We start from the raw sequence: 27,183 nt of genomic DNA on the forward strand, positions 1-27,183 counted from the left end.
CTGTTTTTGTTTTTCAATAATAGTTTAATGTCATTTTAAAACAAAGACAAATTTGTTCATGAATGAAATGTACATTGCTGCTTAAAAAACAAGATGCTACAAAGTATTGAGTTTTGTGCATATTATTACACGAATAGTCTGGTCAAAGGCTGTGCATACTGATAAGCCCATTTTATCTGGACTCCAGTCGTAACTGCTAATAGGCTGAGTAGATAATGTGACATTCTGTAAGAGGTCAACAGTTCCTGCCACTCCTATTTCTTGTCCATCAGTGTCTTTTCTTGATCGAGATGATGGGTATGAGCTAGTAAACAATTTAAAATATTAATTGTTTTGTCTACCAAAGAAATCATAACAATTTTAGAGTGTTTCTCAAATGAATATGGTTTAAAACAAATTGTTGTAACATGAAGAAATTGCTTAAAATCTGGTTTAATCCTTGCATGTTACTAGTTCTACTTACTATTTCCATAAATGTAGTGAACCATTTCCACCTAAAGTCATAAAAACATCTCTATTCTGTGGTAAGTGACGTGCCAACCAAACAGTAGACTTGTGAGCCTGTTAAGTGAAATAAATGTGACATAATTTTGCTAAAGCTGCATTAAAAGACAACTTAAAATGGGGTTGAATTAAAAAGAATAACACTTTTCTCTAAGTACTTGCATCACACATCACTACACAAACACTGCATTACATCATTAAATAATCATTGCATAACACATCACTACACTAACGTTGCATTAAATGGCATTCTTCTGTTTACCCTTGTCTTATTAAGATATTTTTAAGTTATGGTTTTTAATTATGTGTATGTACTATTATAAAAAGTAAGTAAAGTTCCCCTTTCAGACCTTGTGGTCTATAGGGCAGATGATGTAAAGGTCATCTGTTTTTGTGGCCTACGTTTTACGAGGGTGTCATGTGGCCAACACAATGACCAACCGCCTTTACTTTTCCCCAACTAATGTCAGGTACCCATTAGAGCTGGGTGGACTCAGAGGCACTCAAAGATCCCGAAATAAAGATCACAGGATTCGAACTCGGGACCCCCTGCTTTACCACACAGCCACCGCGCTTTCCATGTACTATTATGTCAGTATTTATTGCCATTTCTTGAAACCACTTGTCAGGAACTGAGATAATAAAAGAGAGTTTTGGCTTCTACTCTACAAATATACTGTCGACTTATTTATTTAATAATGTGTTTTTTTTTTGTCTACATTATTTTATTTCTCTGTTGATATAGAACATGTGTCAGATAATGCTGTCTAAGCTTGAAGAGCATTTAGATCATTGGTTTTTAATCAGGTTAGTTAAATAAATATTAGAATTATTCGATCCTTCTTTGTCACTAAACAGTAATCTGTCTGAAAGATGGATATGTTTTCATAGGTTCTGTCATAGGTTCATGATAGCCAAACGAAAAGAAAACAAAGCTAGAGTCTGTCTACCGGTAAAAAAACACATTGTAAACAAACTTCAGTTTCTTTTATTCAAATAATTAAATAATATACCGGTAATTTTTTTCTTATTCTTCCCTACATGTTCTTCAAATCAATCTTAGTGATTCTATTTCCTACAAAATCACAATATCAGTGCACTTGAAGTATTAGAACTATTGAATTACACTGATGGTTGATAGTTGAGTGATGAAGGTATATTGAACAAAACTGTTGACTTGAGATGTTATAAGCAAGATTTTTCATACAACTCATCCAAAGAAGAAACAATAGAGACTCCAGCCTTTTCAACACCAAACTTAATTACAGAAATAAGGGCACAGTCGAAGCCAAGATTCACTACAAGCAATCTCTTTGTCTTTCGTTCATTATTCATCCCTAACCTATTTCTGTTCTAACTTTTAAATGTTCTGTTGTGACACTAAGGAAATATCCAATTAAACCCAACTTCTATGCATCTTACTATTGAGTCATTACAACACTCTCTGCTAAGGTCTCTTGAAATATTTTAACTATTGTATTACACTCTCTGCTAAGGTCTCTTGAAATATTACCAAATAGATTAGAATTTGAAGCCAAAGCTGTAACGTCCTATAATCAATATTACTATTTTTTTAAAATCTATAAATCAGCATTGCTGATTTTCCTGTAGATTTTCACTTATGTTTTTGACCTGAAGATTATCTATGTCAATGTCTTTTACCTTTTCAGTTAAACTAGTAAATCCTTTACTTGGATGTTGTGTTCTCATGTCAAAGACATGAAATTTAGATTCCAGTGTTGTAGCTACCAATTTATTCATAGCAATATCTTTACGGTCAAACTCTAAGCAACAAACCTGTCAGTAGGAGCAAAAGATAGATGGTTTAAAAAATTATTAAAAATAGGCCTAACAGTAGAGAAGCAAAGAATTACTGTTACTTTATTAGCTTAGTATAGGCTTTTTTTCAGCCTGCTGTTTATTGTGTCTAGACGTCTAGGCTCCTCTTCAACTCACTAAGTCTAGATACCATTTGTGACTTGGCTCCTCTTCAACACTATGTCTAGACCAGGGGTCAGCAACCTTTTGAGTCGGAAGAGCCAAAAATTACAATTTACAAAATTTTAAAGTTTTTTTAAGAGCCACAAAAGTTTTTTCTTGCCAATTATAAATAGTACTGACACAATTATTTTTTTTTAATGAAAAAAAAAATCGAATACATATATAAGTAGTGTTTTTCACAACAAATCAAATACCCCGGTAATGTATATATGGCATTATTAGATGGTTATTTTTTATTTTGGTAACAACAAAAGCAGTCAAACATTTACTTAGAACACTAACTTGTACTTCAATAACAAGCAATTGAGCAAACAAATTCAATGGGAGCATTTAATTGACATGGTTTTAGAAAGTTTTGATAAATTTGGCTCATATGGTAACTTGTTTTTTTTAGTTTCAAACAGAACTCTAAATTTTCAATTGTGGTTGGCTTTCTTCTTTACTTTTAATTATAATCATGCAAGAAAACGCACTAATATGTCAATCCAAAAATAGCACTCCAAATGTCAACTTCTTCACCTCACAGTAGCAATCTGGAAGATTATTCCATGCGCTGAATCAACTTGTCCACTTTTGTTGCGTTACATACATTTCTGGACCTCCAACACTTCTAACTTGCTTTTCAACTCTGTACATTTTCCACCCCACAAAGCTTTACTTTTTAAATCGATCAATTGCAATTCTAGAGATTTAGTATCAATTCCAAATGGATCAATGTGGATTTCATTACTATTTGTGTTGAGATGGTGTACTAGGAATGCTAGAATGGTTTTGTTGGTTTTAACTGCTCAAATCTGTCAAGAAATTCATCTTTGATTTGTTTCTAACTGTGCTGAAGTATTTTGTGTCAAAAGTTGCATTGCTTTAGACATTTAAAATGAAGTAATTTTTGTCGTTCGGTGTGATTAATGCCTTTTTCATTTAGGAATATATTTATTTCATTAAAGCAAAACGTTTCATCACCTTACCTTTGGAGAGTCATAGCACTTGTTTGGGAAGGAGGTCGGAATACTGAGTCTCCATTTTGTTAAAGAATTCTTTAAACTGATAATGGTAGAGTGCTTTTGACAAGATGCTGTTAATAATTTTGATTACCAAAGTCATGACCTCATCTATTTCGGTCAGAATCATTTTGGGCACAAAGCGCTTCTTGGTGCATTTTTCAGTGAAACAGAAGAATTTCTTGGTTTATTTTGCTCCGACAAATCGTTGTTGCCCTTTTATGTTTTCCAGACATTTCTTCTTCTTCTTCTTCTTCTAGCCAGCTTTATTGCTGCTAAGCTGTGAGCTCTTTTGCAGACTGTGCCAAGGAAAAAAAGTGTGCTGTTTTCTTCAGTTGTTCAGCACTGCTGTACAGGGTGTTGGTTATGTTGGGCTGTAGTGGAAGTAGGGTCTGCCTAAGGTGGATTAGGGAGGGGCATTCAAAGAGGATATGGTTTATGGTTTCAAAGGGGTGGGCACAGTGTCTGCAAAGGGGTCGTTGTGTGGAGTTTATTTTGTTCAGGTGGTAATTTAATAGTGGTGTGTGTCCTGTTGGAAGATTGTAGATTGGGGAGGAAGTTAATACTGTCCAGTTTGTTAGGCATAGTCATTTCTTTGTACATGGCTCTGCCTGTGTTTCCTGATGCCCATTGGTTGAGCCACTCCTCTTTGTGACTGCTGACTAACATTGACCTTCGGGTGAGGTAGTTAACAGGTCTATCTGGTTGTTCCATAGATGAACCTGCCTTTGATAGCTTATCTGCCTTTTCATTTCCCATGATGCCAATGTGTCCAGGGATCCACTGTAGTGTAATATTTAATCCACCAGATGATATCAAAATTAAATATTATCACAATGAGTGTTGTCAACTTTCTTGGGCTGTTTGAGGTGCTGCTGTTAAGTGCTTGCAGAGTAGATTGGGAGTCTGTAAAGACAACAATATCTGATGGTGATTGCACTCCTTCATATAATTTGTTTTCCACTGTCTGAAGTGCTATGGTAATTGCCTCAATTTCGGCTTGGAATTTTGAGCAGTAATAACCACAGGGTGCGCTTATCTCAAAGTGTTTATTTTTAGGGAAGACCAGGAAGGCATCAAGACCAGCATTGATGGTAGCTTTGAAAGCCGATCCGTCTGTATAAATATGGATAGCTGTTTTTTTATAGCTTTCGATTGTTTCAAGCGTGCCTACTTTGAGCTCCAGTGGATTTGATTCTTTTGTTAAGGTGTTATTTAGTAAATGTGTTTTGATGGTTGGTTGTTTGTAGTTTAGTCCGGGTGTAATGTTTGAAAACCTGGTAATTTTTTCTCTGTTATTGGGTAGGTGGTGTTTTAGGGCTAGTTCGTCAGTAAGTTGGATCAGAGTTCTTTGCTTTTTTTGGTTGTTTTTCCTATTTCTCTGTGTTAGTAATTTATTTGGATGATCGTCCTCCAACCTTCTGTATCTCTCAATAGCTTCTAATGCTGCTCTGTTGCGCCTTAACCTAAGAGGTTCAATATTGGAGTCTATTTCACAGGCTGCTGTAGGAGTAGTTCTCATACCTCCACTAATTAGCCGCAAGGCTTGGTTTTGGATTGTATCTAATGACGATTGATAGGTTTTGTTGGCAGCTACTTGTATGGAGAGACACTTATCCATTACAGATCTGACATATCCAGTGTATAACTTTACAGATCTGACATATCCAGTGTATAACTGTCTTAAGGTTTTCTTTTCAGCTCCCCAGGATGTTCCTGCTAGGTGTTTTATTATGTTTAATCTTTGTGATGCCTTTTCTTTTAAATCTGCCATAAAGTGTTTTAGAGACAGTCTTTGGTCTAGTTTTACACCAAGATATGTTGGATTTTCTTCTTTATTTATTGGCTGAGAGTCTATTTTTAGGATGTAGTTTCTTTTTGCTGTTTTGATGCTGTGGCTAAAGATTGAATAAACTGACTTTTCTTTGTTTATTTCCATTTTCCATAATTTTGAATATGTGGAGATAGTTGTGAGGGCTCTATTTAGTTTGGATCTAGTCAGCACTGGATATTTCTCTGTAGTTCAAATTTAAAAGGTCGTCTGCATAAAGTGCCTTATTGACCGAAATGAGGTCCGGGAGGTCATTTATGAAGATTAGAAAGAGAGTGCAGCTAAGGGCTGAACCTTGTGGTAGTCCTTCTTCCAAACTTTTTTTTACTAGAGATGGCACCTTCGAATCGGGTTTGGATGGTTCTGTTTTTTAAGAATGCCCTGATCCAGCTGTACATTTTTCCATGGATGCCCATTTTTTTCATCTTCAAAAATAGACCTTTTCTCCACACTCTATCATAGGCTTTCTGCAAATCTATAAATACTGCTGTAGTGTGCTTGTTTTCATGAAACCCTTCTACTGTGTCCTGGATAAAACGAAAGAGGTGGTCTTCTGTTCTACTTGCTTTCCTGAAGCCAGCTTGTGCATTGTGGAGTGAGCAAGTACTTTCTAGCCACCAATAAAGTCAGTTATTGATCATTTTTTCTGCCATTTTGCCAATGTTGGATGTGCAGAAGGGTCCAGGCCTTTCGACCATTCTTGTTTAGATCTAGTTGTTCGCATGTTGTGGTCCACTTTTTCTTTTTTTCTGTTTTAATTTTGTATCTTATAAGCCTGTCAATTTGTTGTACATTGTCTTGTTCTCTCTAGTAGGTTTTTTTTCTATAGTCTTCTTGGCCATGTTTCTTTCTTTTACTAATTTATCTAATTCAGGTGTCCAAAAAGATTTGTATTTCTTAACTTGGCCTCGAGGGATGTGTTTTTTTGCTGCTTGTAAGATGTTGGAGACTATAGTTGTGTAGGTTGAATTGACGTCTGTCTCAATTATCCTTGATAGTCTTGTGTCTGTTTCTTGTGAAAAAGCTGCCCAGTTAGCTTTTTTATAGTTCCATCTAGTTGTTTTGCTGGATTGGTATCTACCTGGCGTTCCAATATTGAGGAGTATAGGCCTGTGGTCACTACCTATGTCTTCAAGTACTGTTATTTTAGAGATAAAAGTTAGGTCAGGTCTGCTAGTTGTGTTGTGTGCTCTGTGGAGGAAAGTTGGAGGTGTAGTTTTGTTTTGCAGAAGGTGTAGGTTAGAGGCATTTGTTACATCCTCTATTTCTTTGCCACGCTTGTTGTAGTGTGGGTAGCCTAGGGAAGGTGTCTGTGCATTGAAGTCGCCAGCTATTATTGTTCTTGTGTAGTGTGGTAGTTGTATGTCTATTTCTGCTGTTGATGATGGTGGGCAATAGTAGTTTTTGATGGTGTACTTTGTTCCTCCTCTCCAAAGAAGTATTTCCTGCATGTCGATGTCTGTATTGTTCTGTATTTGTTTTACTGTGGCTTGTGTGTCATTTCTTCTTCATATTTCCCTGGCATTTGGTGCAAAGGCATCTGTACTGTCTGTAGCCTGTGATGTTTATTTTTTTCTTGGGCAGTAGTGTTTCTTGCAATAGCGCTATGTGTATATCATGCTTCTTGAGTATGTGTTGGAGTTCTGTTGTCTTGTTTTGTAGGCCTAAGATGTTGAGTTGCAAAAGGTTTAGGTCTTTGCTGCTAGTCTGTTGTTTATTTCCAGTAGCTGACTTATCACAGGCAGTCCTGGAAGAAACTGCCATGCGCAGACCTTTTACGAGGCGACGTCTGAGCTCGTATGGATTTTTCGTTAAATTCCTTGGCATTTAGTGTAGGCTGGGTGTTTCCTCAGGCTTTTTTAAAATATATAAATATATAGTCCCCGCATTTTAAGAGAGTTTTCGGTCTTGGCAATTTTCTCCAATACAGACATAAAAGGAAACATCTAGGTCTGAAGACTGTAACCGGAATATCTATGGGACAAGGAGGGTTGGCCAATGGTCCATTCTCCGCCATCCATAGAGCTCTCCAAATGGAACTATTCTGCAGTAGAAAGCTTAAAGTGGACTGTGCCCTAGGTATGCTCTGTGGAATCGTCACATCCTGGATCCAGGCCCCTTCACGATATCACATTCACCAGATCCAGAAAAAAAAACACTTCATGATGGATTTATATCTAGTATTAGAATGTAGTGAGACAAGGACCTCCGTCTGGTGTAGTGCAATCCAGACCTCCATCAAAAATCACCTAGAGGGGGGGGAAGGTCCACTATTATTCACTTAGTGAAATGCAAGTGGAAAGGCAGTGGGGTTATTTATTTCTCTTGGTCATTTCCAAGCCCCGATACCCACACAGGGGAGTATCGCCACAGAGTGGAGGTTTGGAGTCAGAGTTTTCCTTCTCCTAGATGGGTTGCGTTATTTAGGCTGACGTGCCCCATCAACACGAAGCTAAATTGGTTTTGCGGCGCCAGTGTTCCGCCTTTCATCCCTTCTCCTGTCAGTTTGTAAGAACAGGTTCCGCCGGATTTTTTAGAAAATCACACTTGAAGGCCAGGAGCTAGATTTGACTGTCAGAGGCATTTAGAGACGCAAGCCATGGGAGCATTTCTTGGAAAGTGGGTGCTTATCCCCACTTTCACCCCCAGCATTGACAGTCCTTTGGAACCCTTCCAGACATACTTCTGGCTCCATCAGTTGCTTTTGAAATGATTTCATTTAAATCGTTTTTATTGTTTTCAAGGTATTTTTGCACGAAATTCGCTCAATCGGTAGCAATCATAAAAGTTGTTCTTTTGGACTTATGGGAGGACATATACCTGACAAAATGGGCAACTTGTTCCGTGTCTTTATGTCGCAAGACTCATCTATAGCAAGTGATAAGGCAGAAAAAAATGTTGCATATCTTCCACCTGCAAATATGTCTTGTACTGTTTTAGCTGATAATGGCAAATCTTTGATTCTTTTCAAGATTTCTGGTTTGCTATTGAATTCACGAAACAGTTCTTCAGATGCACGTTGGAAGCAGTCTTTGACATACTCATCATCTGTAAATGGTTTGCCTTTTTGTGCAATTTCTAAAGCTTGCCAGAATAGCATTATTTGTAGATTGCTTCTAACTTTGAGAAGATAATTTGCTTTTAACTCATTTACTTGAAACAACAAACTACATGGCACTACAACAACAAACTATACGCCACAGCTAAAGAGAGTGGTGAAGATGCCAATTCTTCTTGAGTCAAAGAGAATTAAAACCTACATAGAAACATCTGACGACGGCGTCATTTGAGAGCTTCCAACGGACTGACAACAGTGATGACGCATGTAATGGGGGAGGGGTGTGGTGAAAAGCGTGTACAAGTGGCTGAAAGATAGAATCGGTGCCTAATCCCCGTTAAACGATTCAGTACTATTTCAAAAAAATGTTTCGATAAAATAAATAGTATTTGTGTATGGAACTCAAGAGCCGCAGCTTCACATCCAAAGAGCCACATGTGTCTCGCGATCCGCAGGTTGCCGACCCCGGGTCTAGACACCATTTATGACTTGGCTCCTCTTCAACTCAATAGGACTAGACACCATTTGTGACTAGGCTCCAGCCCACAGTGCTCAGGTTTCAGTCAAGCACATTGAATATACTCTATACAATAAATAATATTCCCAAATTTTGCAACAGCCAAGAGTATTTAACTCATTAGCTACTAAGCCATACCTAAGCAGCATCTCTCTAAATACTAAGCAAAGGGAGGTAACTCCAAAACATCAATAGACTGACTTTACAAAATATATTTAAAAAAACATAAAACAACATCTATCAATAACAAAAAAAACTTCTAAAAAAAGAGAAATGGATGACCTTTAAAATGATGTATAACTTGAATAGGTTTTACAAGATTAAAACAATAAAAACAACAGGTAAAGACGAAAATTTGTTCGAGTGCCTGATTTTTTGAAGACTGGTGGACCCCCCCCCCCCCCAATCAGATCTGTAATTTTTGGTAATATTTAAATTTTACCCAAAGACCAGTAATGATTTAAGTAGGAATTTAGTAGGCCTATACAATAAACATTATGCTTATATATAAAATCTTTATATGTCTTGAGTATTTACTGACTTTCACTGGGTACGCGTGAGGCCCTTAGTTGCCTGAAACATGGCATCATGCTGATGTGGTTCTGCATGTGTCTCATTTCATGACTTCTAGCATAACAAAGTAAAAGTAATCAAACCATTGTCCAAACCAACGTTGTGAACACCCCCCAACTAGATCTATTTCATCTAAAGTTTTCATGTGGTAAATAAAAACTGTTCAAAATATCAGTCAAAGATGTTGAAGATTCATTGACGCTAGATCCAGAATAGTCTAGATCTAGGCTAGATGATCGATCTAATGTTTCCTTCACTCTATCTCTGAATCGGACTAGATCTAAGTCTAAATGTAGCGCTAAATTCTAATGATCAATGTCTTGATCAATATCAAGTTCATTATTAGCTGTATTTAGTGTATTATTTGCGATAAGGGGTCTAAAAATTGAAAGGTCATTGAGAAAATGGCCTGTGCAGCTAAGAAAAATCAAAAAAAAAAATCAACAAACTTCGAAGGCCCATAGAAACTGAAGCGAAAGACGTAAAAACATCCGGTTTTTTTTAACGAAACGATCTATATTTCTACTTTTTAAAAAACCCAGCCAGCTCAAAATAACACCATGCGTCGCGCAGGAAAACGAGAGCTACGCAAGTCACGCTGTATGTGTGCTGTGGCGGGCGCATTTGGGCGCATTAGTAGCTAATGAGTTAAGCTGGTTTGTGAAGTGACTTCAATAAAAGTACAATGAATACAGCATGTTTAGAAGTGTATCATGTAGCCAGCACAATGATTTTATTCACATGGTGCATAGACCTTAATCAATCATACATATTAATAAAAGATAAAAAGAACTTGTTCTATTACCCCATTTTTTACATTTGTTTCCCATTTTAAACTCATGTTCCTTAGATCAAATAATTTGATGTCTCCATTGTCATAACCAGCAGCAACACAACGTTCTTGAGCATTGTAAGAATCACCTGGATAGAAGAAAAAGAATCACCTGAAGAAGCAATAAAAAAAATTACAAAATACAAATGTATGGTGATAGAATAGTTTTAAACACATATAATTTCCAGATTTGAAAGAAGCTCTATTTTTCTATAGAAAAGGACAACAAACCCCTGAAAGGCCTAGAAGCAGCAAATGAATTCATTAAGTTTTTCCAAAGCGTAGGACAAATACAAATTAATGAAAGTAGAAATAAAGATGTAAACTCAGAAATCCAAGATAAAATTAAAGAAAACAATCCAGCTTACTCCTTGGGAATGACCACTAATCTTAAAATGAAGGAACTAGATGAATCCCTAAAAGTCCTCAAACCAAAACAAGCCCCGGGCCCAGACAAAATATCAAATGACATGCTTCTTCACTTGGGTCCTCAAGCCAAAAGAAAACTGCTACAATTATTCAATGCTAGCTGGAAATCTGGCAGAATTCCAAACATCTGGAAAAAAGCCATTATGATCCCTATACTAAAGCATGGCAAACCAAGAAATAAACTGGATAGCTACCGTCTCATCAGCCTCACTAGCTGTACTTGCAAACTGATGGAAAGAGTGATAAATAGAAGGCTGATATGGATCCTTGAGTCAAATAACCTACTCACTGAAGCCCAGGCTGGCTTTAGAAAAGGCAGATCAACAGAAGATCAAATTGCCTTCATCACACAAGAAATAGAAGACGGCTTTCAAGAAAAGAAACCAACAACAATTGTGTGGGTTGACTTAGAAAAAGCATTTGACAAAGTCTGGGAACAAGGTCTCTTGCTCAAGCTAATCCAGCATCACATATCCCACAGAATGTACAACTGGATAAAGGAATACCTTAGACTTAGACTTAGGTCCTCCCGCGCCGTTCGGCGCATTGGGCGGCAAGCTGTCTCGATAATGATCTGTCACTGGCAATGTCTGAAGCCTCTTCCCATCTGGTGTCCACTGTTCTGAGGTCCTCCATGAAGGTGTGTCGCCAGGTAATACGAGGACATCCCTGTTTGCGCTTTCCTCGTTTTGGCTTCCATGTTATCGCAACTCTTGGTGTGCGTAATTCATTTTGACGTAGAACATGTCCCGCAAACCTCATGCGACGCTCAGTCACAACCTCACTAAGTGTTCGACTCCCAGTTCGGCAAAGGATTTCCTTGTTTGAGATCCGGTCTGTGTAACTGACTCCCAAAATCCGTCTCAGCCATCTCTGTTGAGCCACATTTAGTCTTTTCTCAATTTTGACAGATGACTTCCACGTCTCACATGCATATGTAGCAGTTGGAATGACGATTGTGTTGAGAAGGTGTATTTTTGTCTCGAGTCCAATGGCTTGGCTAGTCCAAATAGGCTGCAGCCTTTGGAAAATGCTCCCTGCCTTTCCTATTCGGCACGCTACATCATGGTAAGCATCTCCATCATTTGTTATGATGCTGCCAAGGTACGTGAACTTGTCCAGCTCTTCAAGCTTTGACTCGCCAAGTCTGACGGGGACACCCTTTGCCTTATATCCCACTCGCATAATTTTAGTCTTATCCAAGTTTATGCGGAGGCCAATTTTGGGTGCCTCTCTATCTAGGCTCTCCGTCATTTCTTGAATGCATTTATTTGTAGCCCCGAGTAGTGCAACATCATCAGCAAAGTCCAAGTCCGTCAATCGGAGTTGTTCATGCCATGGAATACCAAAGGCAGTCTGGTTCATTGCTCTCCTCATTATGTAGTCGATGGCTAGGAGGAAAAGGAAGGGAGATAAGATGCACCCCTGTCTCACACCTGTCTCGATTGTAAAAAACTCTGTTGTTCCCTCTTCTGTTTTAATGCAGCAACTAGACTGACTGTAAAGGTGTCGTAGGATCTGGACGAATTTTTCTGGTATACCGTATTCTCTAACTATTTTCCATAGTGATTCTCGGTGGACACTATCAAACGCTTTTTTGAAGTCCACGAAACTGATCGTTAGCCGTTGTTGGTACTCAAAACTTTGTTCTATGATATTTCGTAAAACGAAAATCTGCTCTGTACATGATCTGCCTCTTCGGAAACCTGCTTGTTCTTCTCTGAGCCTTTCATCTACAGACTGTTGAAGCCGTCTCAACAAAACAGTGCTGAAAACTTTGCCTGGGACAGAGAGGAGAGTAATGCCCCTCCAGTTGTTACAGTCTGCCAAGTTGCCCTTTTTTGGAAGCTTTACAATCACTCCCTTTTGCCAGTCCTCTGGGACTTTTGAAGTTCGCCAACAGAGATTTAAGAGATCAGTCATTCTGTTAACAATGCACTGTCCCCCATATTTTAGCATTTCTGCTGATATCATGTCCAGTCCTGGTGCTTTGTTATTCTTTAGCACTGCAATGGCCATGGTAACCTCCTCAGCAGTTATTGGGTCTGTCTTGACCTTGAGATCATTGTCTGGAGAGGGGTCCTTGAATATGTAAGTTATGTCTGGCGACAGTTGGTTAAGGGTCTCTTTAAAGTGCTCTACCCATCTTGCTTCCTGTTCTTCTTTCGTTAACAAAGTTTTGCCTTGCTTGTCTTTTATTGGTGCCCCATGTCCACTCTTTGCTCCAGTGAGATCTCGGACAATACGATGGAGGGTTTTTGTGTCATTTCTGCTTGCAGCTGCTTGTGCCTCTTGTCCCTTCTGCTCAATCCAGTCCCGTTTATCTTGCCGACAGCTTCTCTTTACTTTCAGATCTGCTTCCCTATAGGCTTCTTCCGCTAGGCTGCGATCCTGTGTTTCATTTTTCTGATCTCGTCTACGTTTGGCCTCTTTCCTCTCATCTATCAATTTCCATGTTCTGTCTTGTATCCACCGTTCCTTGTATGAACCTCGCCTCCTTCCGATAACTTCTTCTGCGCACCCAATAGTGGTATCTTTGAAGTTGGCCCACTCTTCTTCAAGGGTCAATATATCTGCAAGAGCCTCAAAGCGGTTCGTTAGTTTCAATTGGAACTGTGCTGCAGTATTGCCGTCTTTAAGCTTCTCTACATTAAATGGGCGGGGTCGTGTGGCTCGTTTTGGTTGGCGTTTCAATCGGAGCTTACATTTGCCACTGACAAGGTAGTGGTCTGAGCCGATATCAGCTCCTCTGCGGGTCCGAACGTCTAACAGAGATGACCTCCATCGTTTGGAGATGCAAATGTAATCTATCTCGTTGAAGGTTTCCCCATTTGGTGATCGCAAAGGAAAGGAATACCTAAATAATAGAAAAGCCTTAGTTTGCATGCAAGGACAAAGAAGCCACACAGTGGGTATAAAAATGGCGTCCCTCGAGGAGGAGTCCTATCCCCAACACTTTTCCTAATATTCATAAACGATCTAAATCAAAACCTACCAAAAAAAGTTAAAAGCAGCATGTATGCAGATGACCTGGCCTTAATTAGCACAGAAGAATATGTAGGAACATCGAAATTTCGATTACAAGATGCTCTTGATAAACTCAATAATTGGTCTAAAGACTGGGGCATGTCAATTAACACAAAAAAGACAACATATACCATATTCTCAGTCAACAAAACAACAAACAATAAAATTAACATTAGATAAGGAAGCTTTAGAAAAAAATGACAGCCCTACTTATCTTGGAGTCACCTATGACCCAAGACTAACCTGGAAAACCCAAATAGATAAAACACAGAGTAAAGGCATCCAGAGACTATCCCTCTTGGAAAAATTAGCTGGCACAGATTGGGGAGCTAATCACAACATCCTGAAAAAGACCTATACCAGTTATGTAAGACCTGTACTAGAATATGGTGCCACAGCATGGGGCTCAGCTGCCCAAACCAACCTAAGAAAAATAGACAAGGTTCAAAATATTGGTCTAAGGATAATGACAGGAGCAATCAAAACAACACCCATAAGAGCTATGGAGGAAACCGCTGCCCTGATCTCTCTGGATGAAAGAAGAGAAATAAAAATCCTTTCCCAATTCACTAAATTGGAAACCTTGGAGAGGCACCCACTCAGAACAAAAATCCACAAAACTGGCACAAAAAAACGTCTCAAAAGGACCAATTTCATAGAGGAATCTCTAAACCTAAAAAAGAAACATCAACTTGAAAAAATTACTCTGGAATCCTCGATAGACTATAATGAATCTCCACCCTGGGACGAAAGCCCTCTTCCTACTATAAGGGACCATATTGAAAACATAAAAAGAAAATCTGATTACAGACCAACAGAGCTCAAGGAAATAGTAAACTGTTTTCTACATACCAATTACCCTAGCAATCAGTGGATCAGAGTTTACACGGATGGCTCATCCCATAAAGCCACCACAAATAGAGGAGCTGGAATACTTATCGAATGGCCAGATGGAGGAAAACTAGAAAAATCCATTGCAACTGGAGAGCTCTCTGACAGTTACAGAGCAGAAAGGGAAGCACTAGCACTAGCTGCTACCATGCTAGCAAATCATCCAAGTTCCCCTCACAGTCAGATTGTCTTTCTAACAGACGCGAAAACAACCCTCCAAAGCTTGCAAAACTCTGATTCCCCTTATATTAAAAACCTCAGAACAGCACTTACAAAGCTCAACAACAACAGCAAAAAAACTGTTATTCAATGGATACCAGCTCACATACAACTAGCAGGAAATGAGAATGCTGACACACTCGTCAAGAGTGGGAGAACAAACTCACAAGTAAACTCTGCACTCTATCCAGAAGAAATGAAGAAATTAATTGTAGATAAAATAAATGAGAAATGGACGAACTCCCATCCAAATCACAAGAAAGATGACGCTTACTATAAGCTATCCCGACAAGACCAACGTCTAATCTTTCGACTCAGGACCGGACACAACAGAATGCGACAACACATGTTCCGGAAGCTCAAAATTGGAACCAGTGAAATCTGCCCATGTGGAGTATCACCAGAAAATGCCGACCACGTCCTCCAAAACTGCTCTCTCTACCAAGAGGCCTGTATAAGACATTGGCCCCAAATCACCCCAATAGAAAGAAAACTATATGGAGAGCTCCCTGATTTGGAAACCACTGCGCAGTTCATCTCATGTATTGGTCTAGTCATATGAACACTCCAACATAACAATGAGAACGATGAAGAAGAAGAAGAAGAAAGAAGCTCTCATAAAATTCTATATTAAATCAGTTTTGAAAATATCCTTTCACTTGAGATCACAAGTACACAGATGGTAAGTAACAGTTTCAAGGTTCAAGTTTTGCTGGAGATTCAAGTCCCTTTGACAGAAATTGTTTAAAATCCCAACAGTCTGAACTTTTCCCTTATTTTGTTCAATGTTTTACAGATGCTATTTGAAAAGACTTTCAGCTAAATTATTTGTAGTGACAATAAGCATAATATCTATTTACTGACAATTCTTTAAAAATAATGAACAAAATAAAAAAAAGCTTAATTTTTAAAAACCTTTTTTTATAAGGATTTTCAATATTATTTATTGTTTTTCACATTATAACAATCTAGAAGAATAAAAAATATCAGCAGTAAGTTTTGTTTTTTTTAACATAAAAACACAATAATACAAAATTTAGCTTAACAATTATACTCACCAAATGCAACAGTCCAGCAATCTCGATGAGTCTCTCCTTCCCCAGGTTCCATAGTGGCCACAGGCTCATTTTTTTGTCTTGGATCCCATACTTTGACAGTACCTTAAATTTTGCATCAAATTATTTAGCAAAATATCTAATGACTATGCTTCAAGTAATATCTATTAGCAATATGAGTATCAAGCTAAATCAAGTGGAAACAAATACTGATGTTGTGATACTTGGCAGTGTTGTTACAAACATTTTATTTTGTTTATTTGAATTTGAGACTTATGCAAGCTGTAGCTGTGTCACATATATTTGGAAGATTTATAGGAAGACACTGCAATGTTGAAATTGATTTGATTAGAATATAATATCCTCAAGTTTTCCAAAAAGACTTTTCTAGACATTCTTGACTGTTCATTCAAACTTTCTTCAGAATATTTGTTTCTAGTTGCCCTGTGCACTTGTTTACAAAACAGGATTTGAAAATCTTTCCAACACCTACCCAACTTAACTTGACACTTACAGACTTGATGTTGGCACATCAAGTCTGTTAAAAGTTTGGTTTCTTTGATGCATGATTAGTTAAAAATAAATAGTCTTAGAAATGAAACAATTAATGGCCATTTATTCAATAACATTGCAAACTACCACCAAATAATGAGCTTTTTGCAGCATTTCTGTATAAAAAATATCAAATAAACAATATTTTCCAGTGTACTAAATTTTAAAGTGAGTCAGAGTGTATCAAGTTACATGTGTCACATGACTAAATTATAAGCATTGTGTTATTACATGGCAAGACTAAAATATTGTTATACTATGCATACCATCTCGACTTCCAGTTACTAATTCAGGCGCCCCTTCACCAACACCAAGTCCTCCAACTCCATCAATACAATTTATAATTTCTTTATGAGCTTGGGCAGAATAGAGTGGTAGATCCAGTGTTTCTAAGTCCCTTTGATAAATACCAAGAATAAATTCAAGTGAGTGGCAGACCTAATGTTTCTAAAATGTATATCAAATACTAAGAATATGAGGCAGAATTTCTAAACTATGTAATAAATAAGACAAATAGGCTCAACAGAAAGTGTCATATTCAGGTACAGCTAACAAAACAATATCTTGAATTGTACAACTGACTAGCATTAAATGAAGGGTTCTAAACCTATCCAATTCACCACTAAAATCACTTGCAATATTTTTTGTTATGATGTTGAATCAACAACAATACAGGTTTCTAAAATGGTTATGCCCACCAAGAAGATGGCTCTAGATTACTGATAATAGGCTGAGTATCCCTTTGTTAGATATTTAAAAATTAACTAATGGAATAAAAGTGATCTTCTAAAAAGCATTGCATAGATTTGGGGATTGAATTTTTTAAAATTAAAATATTTTTGCATTGATGGTCCATTGCATCAGTGGATTCAGGATTTCCTGATTTCTTGAACAAACTGTAACAATAAATGGTTCTAAATCAACACCAATAACAGTAAATTCAGGTGTACCTCAAGGAACAGTCTTTGGTCCACTACTATTTTTTTTCATAAATGATTTACCAAACTGCATTAGTTCAAGAACAAAAGTGGGATTATTTGTAGATGATTGCATAATAATATAGAACAATAAAAAACAACAAATAACAGAAATTTTAAAAAGAGAATAAGATGAATTACAGAAATAAGAATCAAATTTAGAGTAACACCTTTATCAAAATCACTAAATTTAGAAAGCCTTCAGGATAGAAGACTTAAAAGTAAAGTAGCAATCATATATAAAACACTGAACCATACCATAATCTTCAAATACAAGATAAAGGTACATTCCTTATTCCACATGCTAGGACAAATGTGTACAAATGCCCCTTCTTTCCTAGTGCAATTAGGGTTGCCTGAGCAAGCCAGGAAAACCAATGACTTGGCAGAATTTAAGTCATTGGTTAAAATGCATGACTAGATTGACCTAGTAACACATGTAGGACGCAATCATCTTCTTTTTTGTAGTAATGCCTGTATTTTATAAATAGCATTTATCACTTGCTAACAATTATTTACAAATGTCTAGAAAATGCAAAACACAAATAGAAATACTCAAGTATGTCTTTACATGGCTATTAACTGAAACACACAAACAGAAATAAGCATAGGTATATTTTTATGGCTAGCACACTTAAATGCTCTCTCTAGATAAGGGTTAAGAAAATATGGTTAAAATTATGGTAGTGCTAACATTACCTGTTGTGCTGCATGTTGTAAGACAAAAAAAAAGTCCTTTCAAAATATTTCTTATTATTTTATTGAAATTAATTTCAAAGACATAAATTACCATATTTGTAATTTCCCTGAGAAATCTCCTGTGGCTAAATATCTGTTTTGTAAGCTTGATGCACCAAATGTACCACACTTAAATGCTTTTGATTTTTCCACCTTTGATTGAAAAAAAAAAGAGGTTGCACATAATTAGTATACTCATTAATTAAAATTAGAAAAATGCATAGAAAGTGTTTAAATATTCACTTCTATTAAAAATTCTTAAACCTTTGAAAGTACTATAAACAGCTCTACTTATCCATTATAGAACTACTAAATAATTGACCATACATAATATATTTTTGTGCATAATTGTATATATTTATAATTATTAGCTGTAACTTTTGTTTCACAATGTGAAAATGGAATGTTTATTTTATAAGGATCTCCTTTGCTAATAATACATGTTTTGTTGAAACTATTTTTGCACTATCCAAGGATGAGCCCACTTTATAAAGCTTCCGACTCCCAACCACAGAATTTGGCTAGTGAATTCTAGTAGCCCTTAATAATAGAACACCTTTGCTTTACACATGGAAAAGTCTGAAAGGGATGCCAAATATCCACATTTTAGTCCACATGTTTTTATTGGACTGGCCCTATTTTTACTATTTAAACCCCCCTGTGTAACTTTACAAAGTCCCACCCCACAGTTCCCCTTTCTACACAAATTCACAAGCATTTTTGGGATCTCACTTCTAGTACTTTTACTTTTCTTTATCTAATTGAAAATATAGAGAGGAAATCCCATTCCATAAAAATTCCTAACATACAAATTGTTGTACTGACATTTTATTTTTTTTATTAGTCAGTTTTAGAGAATCTTATCTTATATAATACAGACGTTACTTCAAAAAAGAAGATGATTACGTCCTACGCGTCATGCATTTAGTCATGCATATTAACCAATGACTTAAATTCTGCCAAGTCACTGGTTTTCCTGGCTAGCTCAGGCAACCCATTCCATGCTCTAATAGCACTAGGGAAGAAGGAGTATTTGTACGAATTTGTCCTAGCATATGGGACGAGGAATGTGCCTTTATCTTTGTGTCTTTCAGAGTATTTTATTAAATTTTGTTTTTGTATTTGAAGATTATGGTTCAGTGTTTTATGTATGATTGCTACTTTACTTTTGAGCCTTCTGTCCTGAAGGCTTTCTAAATTTAGTGATTTTACTAAAGGTGTTACTCTAGTCAAATGTGAATATTCGTTTGTTATGAATCTCACTGCTCTATTTTGTGTCTGTTCCAGTTTCTTAATGTTTTCTTGAGTTGAGGGGTCCCAAACGGAGGATGCATATTCTATTATTGGCCTAACCAAGGTTAAATAACATTTTAGTTTTATGTTCTTATTTGATTTATAGAAATTTCTTTTAATAAATCCTAATGCTTTGTTTGATTTTTTTGTAGTTTCATCAATATGTGGATTCCATGATAGTTTTTCATTTATTATAACACCTAGGTATTTTGTCTGTGTTACTGGTTTGCCATGAATAAGATAAGTGGAATTAATTTGTTTTAGTTTTTTTGTTACTCTTAACAACTGACATTTTTCTGGGTGGAAAGACATGCTCCAATTTGATTCCCATTTCTGTAATTCATCTAATTCTCTTTGTAAAATATCTGTGTCTTGTGTTGTTTTTATTGTTCTATATATTATGCAATCGTCTGCAAATAATCTGACTTTTGTTCCTGAAGTAATGCAATTTGGTAAATCATTTATGTAAATTAAAAATAGTAAAGGACCCAAGACTGTTCCTTGAGGTACACCTGAGTTTACTGTTATTGGTGTTGATTTAGAGCCATTTATTATTACAGTTTGTTCTCTCCCTATCAGAAAATCTTTAATCCACTGATGCAGTGGACCATTAATGCCGAAATATTTTAATTTTTTAAGCAAACTATGGTGGTGAACTTTGTCAAAAGCCTTAGAAAAATCTAGTAAGATAGCATCTATTTGTTCACTATTATCTAAACCTTTTGAAAAATCATCAATTTTAGTCCTATTAGTTCTGTTTCACATGATCTATATTTCCTAAAGCCATGTTGGTATGGTGTGAGGACATTATGTTTGTCTAAGTGGTTTATGATGTTGTTACATATTATGTGTTCTAGGATTTTACATGTGATGCTGGTAAGTGATACTGGTCTGTAGTTTCCTGGGTCAGATTTTTCTCCTTTTTTAAATATGGGTGTGACATTAGCTTCTTTCCAGTCCTTTGGTACTCTGCCCTGGTTAAGTGAAGCCTGAAAGAGTATTTTGAACACTGGGGCTAGCTCATTGCTTAGTTCTTTGAGTAATACCATCAGGTCCAGACGCTTTATTTGGTTTGGTGTTGGCTAATAGTTTTTTAATTCCATTTTCTTGTACTACCATATCTTCTATGTTGTCTACTTGGTTCAAATTCAGTAATATGTCTTTGTCTCCTGGGGCTGAGAATGCTGATGCAAAGTATTTGTTTAGGATGTTTGCTTTAGTTTCATTATCATTATGTATTATGTTATGTTCATCTTTTAATGGCGCTATGCCCGTTGTTTCCATTTTCTTAGACTTAATGTATGACCATAGGTTTTTGTTGTTATCGTTAGATATTACATTGTTTATGTATTCACTCTGCAGCTGTCTGCTTACTTTTTGGGTTAAGTGTTTAATTTTTATATACTTTTTGTAAACCCTTTCTGCATTAGTTTCTTTAAATTTTCTATATAGGTTTTCCTTCTGTTTACAAAGCTTCTTTAGTCTATTATTAAACCAGCATTTATTTATTTTGTTTGATGTGTATTTAGTTGGTATATGATTTTCTATAATGCTTTTAAGATGGTTTTTAATGAAATTCCAGAGGTCATCGACTGGTTGGTTAATGTCTTTTTCTAATAAGAATGTTTGTTGAAAGTTTAATGCAGCTTGGTGTAGTTGTGTTAGGTTACATTTATTCCAGAGTAAGATTCATCTTTTGGGTTTTGTATTGGCTACTGCTTTTATCTGACTGTGTATTTTTATGATCTCATGGTCTGATAGACCAGGGATAATATCATAATCAACTACTAATCCAGGTCTGTTAGTTGAGAAGAGATCTAATGTGTTGTTTAATCTTGTTGGCTTTTTAATGATTTGATCTAAACTTAGGTTGTGTAAAGTTTCTATGAAAAGCTCATTTATGTCCTTAAGGTTTTGGTGTTGATCTATGGTTAGTGTTTTCCAATTAATATCAGGTAGGTTGAAATCACCCATAATCCAAAAAACTGCATTTTTATTTGTCTCTTTAAGTGTAGTAATCTGATTACATAGTTCCTGCATGTATTCTAAACTAGAATTTGGTGGTCTGTAAATGCTGCCTATTATTAGGGATGTTGAGGTGGTATTAATTTTACAAAATGTTGATTCTATATTTTTTGAGTTAGGTAAGGTAATTTCTTCTGCTATAAGAGTGTTTTTTATTGCTAAAAGAACTCCTCCATGATTATCAGCCCTATCTTTTCTAAAAATTTCATAATTACTATTGAAAATTTCTGCATTATAAATTTCAGGATGTAGCCAAGTTTCTGTTCCTGCAATTATGTCTGGTTTCTCACATTCTAATAAAATTTCTAAGTCTGCTGTTTTGTTCCTAATGCTTTGAAAATTTATTACTAAGGTTTTAAGGTATTTTGGTGTTACTTCTTTAATAGGTTTGTTTAGTGAGGCTGTTGTATTAATTTTAGTAGATTTAGGTTTAACAGGAGTGGATCTGGCTAGTGGTTGGTGAGTTTGGTTTGGGATGGTGTTTAGGATGTTGTATGGGTTAGAAGTGTCTGCATCAAAGGAATCAAACAGTCCTGATGTAAACTGAGGTAACCCACATGGTACACAGTGCCATGATGCATCTTTGTTGCCTAAGGCATAATACACAGGTGTATTCATATGGAGACATGATGCATGGTACCATTCATCGCAGGTGTCACATTGAATGGCTTTCTGTTTCATGGTGCATACTTTTTTGCAGATGTTGCATCTATCTTTAGATCTAGGCCCTGGATTTGACTCTACATCTCCTGCTATTAATATTAACAGTGATAGGTATTTATTTCTGCTGTGTCTGATTGAGAACTTCCATTTGTGATGGGTAATCTTCTTTAGTGTTATGGATGTGTATGTTAGGTTATTTTTGAAGTTGCATTGATCTAAAGTGTGATGATTGATTATGACTGTTGTTTCCTTTTTAAGTTTGGTGTTGACTTAGGTAGATCTAGTTCTGTGTTCAGCTAGTGTGTATTTAGTAATTATTAGGATAAATAGCCAGAGCAATTTCATGATGACTGTTGTTGATTTTAGTTTTTAAAGGGGTCTAGTCTAAATCTAGTTTAAGGTTTACAATGCCTAAGTTATGTCTAAATCTAAAGTGAAATCTAAAGAGAAACATAAACTTACACTTATAAGTCCTCATACATACCCAGGTGTTTTAATTTGTCCGTTTTGAGTTAAGATTTTAGATCTTTATCAGTGCCCCTTAAACACTTTTTTGAGCCATAAAAAAAAAATTAATCTCTTTCCTTTTACTCCTCTATAGCCTCTCCCCAACACCATACTATATATAAGCACAAAAGCACTCATGCAATGCAAATACACTTTTTAAAATCTAAATCATATAAAATACATGCATATGCTTTTTTAAAAATTACTTTATATAGCACAGTGATGGGCAAAATATGGCCCGCAGACCAACTACAGCAAACAAAGAAGTTTCATCCAGCCACATGTTTCATTAAAAACAACAATTGCATACACCCAGGGTTGTATTTAAGGCAGGGCAGGTGGGGCTGCAGCCTCAGGGCTTCCACAAAAAGGATTTTAAAAGTCTCAAAATTTAAATACTTTATCCACTTTTTTGTTTAATTTCATCAGATTCTAACTAACTCAAGAAGAAACCAAAACTAGTGATTCATAAAGGAGCATGAGGCATGATGCCTATCCGTTGTCTTTAGAAACAGATGAAGCCATTTTACAGATGGCAACTTTGTCATGGTTAAGATGTGTCCACTTGTAGCGTGCTCATAGTATATAAATGCAGTTTCGGGTTGACGACAGTGGATCACCCACAAACTTAAAAACATACAAAATATTTATTTTTTTACTAAAATTGCATATTAAATAATTGTTACTTTTTTTTAAAGTTGTCAAATTAGATCAAATGAACAAGTACTCTATTTCTTTCTTTTCAAATATGGCACGCTATTAGATATCAGTAGGATTATTTATTAGATATCAGTATGATTATTTATTAGATATCAGTAGGATTATTTATTAGATATCAGTATGATTATTTATTAGATATCAGTAGGATTATTTATTAGATATCAGTAGGATTATTTATTAGATATCAGTAGGATTATTTATTAGATATCAGTAGGATTATTTATTAGATAGCAGTAGGATTATTTATTAGATAGCAGTAGGATTATTTATTAGATAGCAGTAGGATTATTTATTAGATAGCAGTAGGATTATTTATTAGATAGCAGTAGGATTATTTATTAGATAGCAGTAGGATTATTTATAAGTGTTAATAAGTGGATTTTTATTAAAGCTTTTGAAAAAATGTAGGAGCCTCTACAAAAGCTATGATGAGGGGCCTCCGCATACTTCAATCTGGGCCCTACATACACAATGAAAACATTTAAGTTTTAAGTATGAGTTGAAACACTGAAGTTATATTGCAGCTTACAAGTCTGTCTCATTTGCAATGAGACCATATCATTCATAAGTACAAGAACTATATCCTAACTATATCCTCTATATCTTAACAACACTATTTATGCATACATGGCTGATGATGAAGAAAAAAAAATTTTGAAGACCTCCAAAAAACTTTTTTTAGGCCAGCAAAGGGATTTATAAAATGTGTACAGCGCTAAGTAAATTTATTGTAAGTTATATTGTGTTTTGATAAAAATATTAAACATGTTCTAATGGCAACTTTGTTAAAAAGTTTGCCAAATTTTATGTATTTTTAAGAAAAATGAATTTTTGACAAGAAGTTCATCTAAAAAGAAAACTATAACACCTAGAGCTAATTCAATACATAAAATTTTCCATCAAAGATTAGTTCTGCTCCATAGGCCACTAATGATGAATGTACTGATATGAATAATGGTGTGCAACTGTTGAAGAGTAAGCTTGCAAGCATTACATAAAGGGGAACAATAAAAAGGCAAGATATTTTTTTAAAAATTTGTGGAAGGTCTAAGAATTTGAAAGTGCCTACATTAAGAGTATGAAATATTACAACAAATGGCGCTCCACATATGATCGGGAAAATTTCTGGATTTGTTGGGATTTTCTATCCCAGAGAACAATGTTGTTTTTCTAAAATGCACCACACATCCTTAGCAAAACTGCCTTAAATATACAATAGTGTGATAGTTAAGCTTGTAAATACTATCCACTCAAGTGTTCCTTAATTCTATGCAAACTACCGGTACTCTGATATACGTTACAACATAAATGTTTTCAAAGCACATGCAGCTTGATTTCAAATATAGCAATAGCTAAACTTTGATAGCCTTAGATTTAATTAAAAATTTCTGCATTTTCTTTTCTTTTTTTTTTAATATTGTGGCCTGACAAATTTTTTCCTCTAAGTTTTTGGCCCGCTCCTATAAAGTTCGCCCATCACTGTTATAGCTCATCTTTCATGCTTTATAGTATGCTCAGTGTACTCATGTCCAATCACTTTTCTGGACCTACGGGGAAGGTGGTATCTAGGAGAAGGTTTCCATGCTGCCTTTGGCACTCAGCTAACAAATATCAAGACAGGGTTTGAACTCAAGGCCCCTTGATAGATAGTCAAGTGGTTTATGCCCTTTAGCCACACATTATTTGCTAGTCAAATAAATGTAGACACAAAAACTCTCAATTGCGATTTTATGTACCTAAGAGTGATAGTCAGTGTTTTCAAAAAAAAAAAAAAAAAAAAAAAAAAGGAAACATCATTTTATTTTATTAACATTTGTATTGATCTTCTGAAACCTGGAAAGAAACAACAATTAAGGAAAGTAGGCAAAAGTGGTCATCTCGAGTAAATGAATGCGTCATAAAGGAATAACTAGGTAAATATTTTTACATAGTCTAAGAGGGAGGAATTGTAGCCTCCAGTATTCTCTACAAAATGCATACTTACATCTCGAACAATTTGAACGTCTCCTTGAGAGATTTCATAAATTTGAATAGCACCAGTTCCACGGGAATAGTTTCCAAGTGCAACAAATTTAGCACTGCATGGAATCCACTTAGTGTCATACAATGTATAGTTGACGCTCTTCTGAACATGAAGAATAATCTGAGGCTTGTCCATGTTGAGCATGCAAGTTCTCAATGTAACAGATTTATTTTTCTTCTAACAATCTCTCTCTAAGGAATAACATAGATAGATAAATGTATATTATATATGAGGATGGCTTGTAGACTTATCTTATAAAATAAAAATGTTACTTTAAAAAAGAAGATGCTTGCTTCCTATGCATATCCCTAGGTCAATCTAGTCATGCTATGCTAATCAATGACTTAAACTCTCAAGTCATTGGTTTTCCTGGTTGTCTCAAGCAACTCATTCCATGCTCTACTAGTACCGTACTATGACAATGTATTAGGCAAAAAGCTGATTTCTAGCTAGAATTTATTTAGCACATGGAAATTCTAAGCTTCTAATGAGAGGCAGTAAAAAAAATAAATTACAAACATCTCTAATACTTTTATGAACATCCAAATAAATGAGCTGGTGGGTCTGCATAGCCAAATGAAATACATACTCTACTCTATTTTAATTATTTTTAATCTTGAGACTCAAAAGATAAGCCATTTTTATATTATTATTATTCTAGATCTATATATAGTATACTATTATATACTAAGTGCAATCACATATTTTTCAATTTTCATCAATAGATCTATAATGATATATATTATATAATAATGACGTGAATACATAATTTACGCTATAAGTATAAGTTATAAGTCAAGACTTATAAATCTATAGTCTATAGATATTTATCTATTCTAGATCTATATAGTATAGCTACTTTACTTTTTATTCTTCTGTCCTGAAGTGTCTCTAGATTTAATCATCTAATAGGTCTGAGTATAAGTCTATAAGTATATTTATAATTAGGTAATTTCCACTTCACTGGCAATAAATAAAATATTTATTTATATTTTAAGTTTAAGACTTTAGAACTAGATCTAAATTATTCTAGATCTATACTAATTTTTATTATATATACATTTACTTATAGAATCTAAGAATCTATACTAACTATAGATATAGAATATAATAGAGTATAGACAGAGTCAGAGCTACTACTCAGTTAGATCATAGAATGACAGAATCATACATAGTCTAGATCTATTCATAGATCATTAATTTGATTAAATTATAATGATTGGACTAGACTACTAGACAAGAGGTGACAAGACTATATTTATTTTATTTAGAATCTACTAGAGTCTATTCTAGATTTAACCAGATTAGAAATAGATCTAAGTATAAATTAATAATCAATATTCTATTATTTAGTTTTAGATTTTAATTTTAGATGAGGACTGTAACTGGTGACTGTTCAATCTGTTGTCGTTGAACTTGATTGAAGTTGAAGTGGGTTTTTTTTTTAATTATCATAATTGTAATAAACATTTTTAAAATGCAGAAATAATCACTTAATATTAGTATATAGTCTACACTACAGGACAGAGTTAGATCATTAATACCGATTCTAGATTTAGATAGATCTAGACCAGATCTAGACTAGTCACTAGATCTAGATCTACTAATCTACTGAGAATCTACTCACTGTATCTCCCTATCAAGTCACTAGGCAACCTGGCTTGTTAGACTAGATATCTAGATTTTAACATGTTTAGACTGTACTAGGGCTATTAGACTGTCAAAATCACAGCCCTATATATATCAT

At 35.4% G+C, this 27,183-nt stretch overlaps 1 protein-coding gene across 3 annotated transcripts; it reads right to left on the reverse strand.

Moving 5' to 3' along the window:
- Positions 1-3: 3 nt before the first annotated feature.
- On the reverse strand, positions 4-27,183 carry LOC106052077 (dynein axonemal assembly factor 10-like). 3 transcript variants are annotated; one of them, XM_056024445.1, is made up of 9 exons: positions 27,064-27,183; positions 25,398-25,627; positions 18,258-18,358; positions 16,757-16,887; positions 15,942-16,043; positions 10,291-10,406; positions 2,167-2,301; positions 464-561; positions 4-304 (listed from the first exon to the last, which is right to left on the reverse strand). In XM_056024445.1, exons 2-9 carry the CDS (start codon positions 25,578-25,580, stop codon positions 97-99), a joined length of 1,074 nt encoding a protein of 357 aa, XP_055880420.1. In that variant the 5' UTR covers positions 25,581-25,627; positions 27,064-27,183; the 3' UTR covers positions 4-96. The 3 variants fall into 3 exon arrangements, with proteins under 3 accessions (XP_055880420.1, XP_055880421.1, XP_055880422.1); XM_056024446.1 differs by having other exon boundaries at positions 26,981-27,064; XM_056024447.1 differs by lacking the exon at positions 27,064-27,183 and adding an exon at positions 26,301-26,403.

This window comes from Biomphalaria glabrata, chromosome 3, assembly GCF_947242115.1.
Source record: "Biomphalaria glabrata chromosome 3, xgBioGlab47.1, whole genome shotgun sequence".
In the NCBI taxonomy this organism is placed as follows: domain Eukaryota; kingdom Metazoa; phylum Mollusca; class Gastropoda; family Planorbidae; genus Biomphalaria; species Biomphalaria glabrata.